Genomic DNA, 3,505 nt, shown 5'->3' with positions numbered 1-3,505 from the left:
CAAAAAAGATAAGAGTCTAACTGCAAGGAACCAACAGTATATCAGGAAAAACAACCCTTACATATAGAAGCATATGCACAATATACACAAAACACAAGGGCAATCAGGCTTTCTCTGGAGACCTTTGTTAGGTACCCTTCTGTGGGATAGTATTCTGGGTCCCAAGCCTTATTCCAGGAAGAGGGTGGGAGGTTTTAAGTCTGTAAACCAAGAAGGGGTTGCTACCCAGCATGGTCTCTCTATATTTTTAGAAACCTCACAAGAATCTAGTCATTTGCCCAGTGACCTGGAAAAGAGACAGAAAGAAAGGAGAATAGCTACTGATCTTTGAAGCTACTGCTTCAAATTCTAGGGAAGTCCTCAATCAACTAATTAGGGATTATAAAATGCTAATAATCCCTGAATTAGCTGAGATTTAGGATTGGAATTGTCCAGTCTTGCGTAATGTCCCGATGTTTAAGACTGATCATGAGTAGTAGATGTTGCTCTCTCCATGGGCTTGCAATTAGGGCAGTATAATGGAAAGAGTTCTGGGCTTGGAGTCTAAAGACCTAAATTGGAATTGGAGTCCTTAACTTGAATGAAGGAAACATTCTCAAATGAAGAAGGATCTTTATGGATCAGTGCTTCTCTGGCATTATGTGGAATATGGACTTGTGGTTAGCCAGAGCCCTCTTCCATACTCATTGGATTACTTGTTGTCCCCTAGACTTTCCTGCCACTGAAATGGATGGCTCCAGAGAGCATCTTCAACAGCCTGTATACCACCTTGAGTGATGTGTGGTCCTTTGGTATCCTTCTCTGGGAGATCTTCACCCTAGGTATGGGATCTACCTGTCCATCACTTCCCTGGAATGTCCCCTAAGACTCTCCCTTTGCCATACCCTTACCAAATGGGCAAGGGCCCTGCCTTTGATCCTAGCCTAGGTCCTCCCTGCCAGAAGGGTATCTGACCTTTTTCCAGAAGTGACTACTCTGAGCTTCCCCATCCTCATCTCATGTTCCCCAGTGTGCATTTGTTTCCATATCTCCAACCTCCCCCTACTTTCCCAAGGAAACATCTTTGTCTAGGTGTGAGGGAAACACCTAGAATTAGGAAGCACTGTTCCTAACCTGTTTCAGAGAAGAAGACACCCTCTACTCTATTAGTGTAAAGAAGACACCCTCTATTAGTGTAAAGATGAGATGGTTCTGAGGGCACATGAATCTGGTTTTCCAAGACCTAAAAAAATCATATGAACAAGATTAGATTTACTCAAAGCAACCCCAAGCATCATAAAGTATGCTTTCTCCTAACCTGTTCTAGAGAAGGCACTTCCTACTCCATTATCCTGAAGAAGGATCTGAAGGAACATGACTAGTTTCTTAATACCTAAAAAGCTGTCACGTGGAAGAGATTAGTTTTGCTCATAGCAATCTCCTAAAGACAGAATGAGAACTAGTGGAAGGAAGTCCCAGGGAGATGACTTCAGGTCAGGGTAAAGGACAACTTCCTAACTGACCAGTAATGGAATAGGCTGCTTGATCAAATAGTGAACTACCCATCAAATAGGGAGATGCTAAAGCAAATAGTGGGCCTGGTAGAGGGTACTGAGCACAGATGGTAGATTGGACTAGATGTTCTTATACTCTGAGTCTATTATTCTGTAATTTCTATCTGTCCTGACATTTATTTCCTGTGTGACACTTGACAAATCACTTAATTTCTCTGGGTCTAATTTTTTCTATCTATAAAATAAAGGGATCATTCTAGGTAATCTCTAAGGTCCTTTTCAACTCTAAATTCTATGCTACTTGAATACCTTGAAGGCCTTTTCCAGCTCTGATGTCCTGCAAATCTATGATTCTGTGATTCTTTGTATACCTGGCAGGTGGCACCCCTTACCCAGAGTTACCCATGAATGAGCAGTTCTATAATGCCATCAAGCGAGGTTACCGTATGGCCAAGCCCACCCATGCCTCAGAAGAAATGTGAGTGTGACCTAAGGAATTCAGTACCCCCGACTCCTTGCCTCTACCCCTTTCTAAGCCTAGCTTTTAATCTAAGGGAAGATGCCAGATTCTGGGTCCCTCTCAAACTCCCTTCTTTCCCTTTCAGCTATGAAATCATGCAGAAGTGCTGGGAGGAGAAATTTGAGATTCGACCTTCCTTCTCTCAGCTGGTCATTCTGATGGAGGGCCTTCTGGGGGAGGGCTACAAGAAGGTAAATTGTGGCCATTCTCCTTGTCATCATTCATTCAGAAGAGGGAGAGGGCTCTGTCAGTGAGGGGTGGGAGGTGAAGAAGGGAGACCAAGGAAGGCTTCCTGGAACAAGGAGATCTTACACCCAAGCTGGGCTTTATATCTTTATATGAAGATATATAAAGCTGGAAAGAGCCCAAGAACTATTTTTGCCCTGGGTTCCTAATGTCCTTCCAGACCTTCAAACCTGACTTCTTAACTCAATGTTATCACCTCTTTTCCATAGAAGGTCAGGTCAGTAGTCACATAAAATCTGTGTGTATGGCAATATTCTGGAAATCAATATGAAGACTGAAAACAAAATCATCTCTGTCCTAAAGGAACTCAATAGGGGATTAAATAAATTCAGAGTGAACTAAGGACAAGGCGCTTTGAAAAGAGAAAGAACATTAACATAACCTGGGAGGGCCAGTGCTTAGCACAGTGCCTGGCACATAGTAGGTGCTTAATAACTATTTATTGGATTATTTTGTTGGACTGGGAAGACTTTGGGAAATGGCATTAGAACTGAGCCAGAAAAAGAAAAAGATGAATTCTGAAAAGTAAAGTTGAGGAGGTAATGCACACAAAAGGTTGAGAGGGTGACTTGACAAGAGATGGAAGGAGCCAGTGGGCCAGTTGGATTGGAACATAAAAGAAATATAGAATAACAGTGGAGGAAAGAAGACTGGGGAGACAGGTAGGAGACACTGATGGCTTCAGCCTCCTTCTCTGCAGACTGAGGAGCCAGGAGCACTTCTCTGGCTCCTCTGCCCTCTCATTCTGAACTGCACCTGGTCTGATTGCTCATCCTTTCCTAGTGGTATCATTGCCCAAGACAATCTCTTCCACTGCCTACCTGCCAAATGTACCATAGTCTAGCATCCTATGGTTGCCATTAACTCTGTCTGGTTCATTCTTGAGAACTTGCAGATTTGCAGATTCACTTCCTCTTCCAAGGTCTCACTTTCTTCCTCCATGAAATAAGAGAGTTAGACTAGAAAATATAGATAGAAGTCCTTCTGGCTCCGACATCCTGTGATTCTGTGTCTCTAGGGAAGAGTTGGGATAATCTGAATTTTTCTCCTATGCCTCACTAAGATGGAAGCAAATGCATGTGAGATCCAATGTTCAGCATAGTAGGCAAGCAGCCTGGGCCAGGACAATCTCTCTGACCAAGCTGAAAAAAAAATGAAGCCCCTCCTACCCCCAATTTTGCCTCCATTTTGCAGAGAAGGAAAGGGAGAGGGAGAAGGAGAGAGAGAGAGAGAGAGAGAGAGAGAG

The 3,505-nt window shown here is 43.3% G+C and overlaps 1 protein-coding gene across 1 annotated transcript; it reads left to right on the top strand.

Moving 5' to 3' along the window:
* Positions 1-542: 542 nt before the first annotated feature.
* Positions 543-2,204, top strand: LOC123253920 (platelet-derived growth factor receptor beta-like; the record flags this gene model as incomplete). Its single annotated transcript, XM_044683010.1, has 3 exons — positions 543-821; positions 1,872-1,971; positions 2,099-2,204. Coding segments are annotated over exons 1-3 (297 nt in total), but the record flags the coding sequence as incomplete, so codon positions are not given.
* Between the last annotated feature and the right edge of the window lie 1,301 nt (positions 2,205-3,505).

Source organism: Gracilinanus agilis, unplaced genomic scaffold (genome assembly GCF_016433145.1).
Source record: "Gracilinanus agilis isolate LMUSP501 unplaced genomic scaffold, AgileGrace unplaced_scaffold1041, whole genome shotgun sequence".
Classification (NCBI taxonomy): domain Eukaryota; kingdom Metazoa; phylum Chordata; class Mammalia; order Didelphimorphia; family Didelphidae; genus Gracilinanus; species Gracilinanus agilis.
The sequence above is the reverse complement of the archived record's forward strand: the minus strand, read 5'-3'. Positions and strand labels throughout refer to the sequence as shown.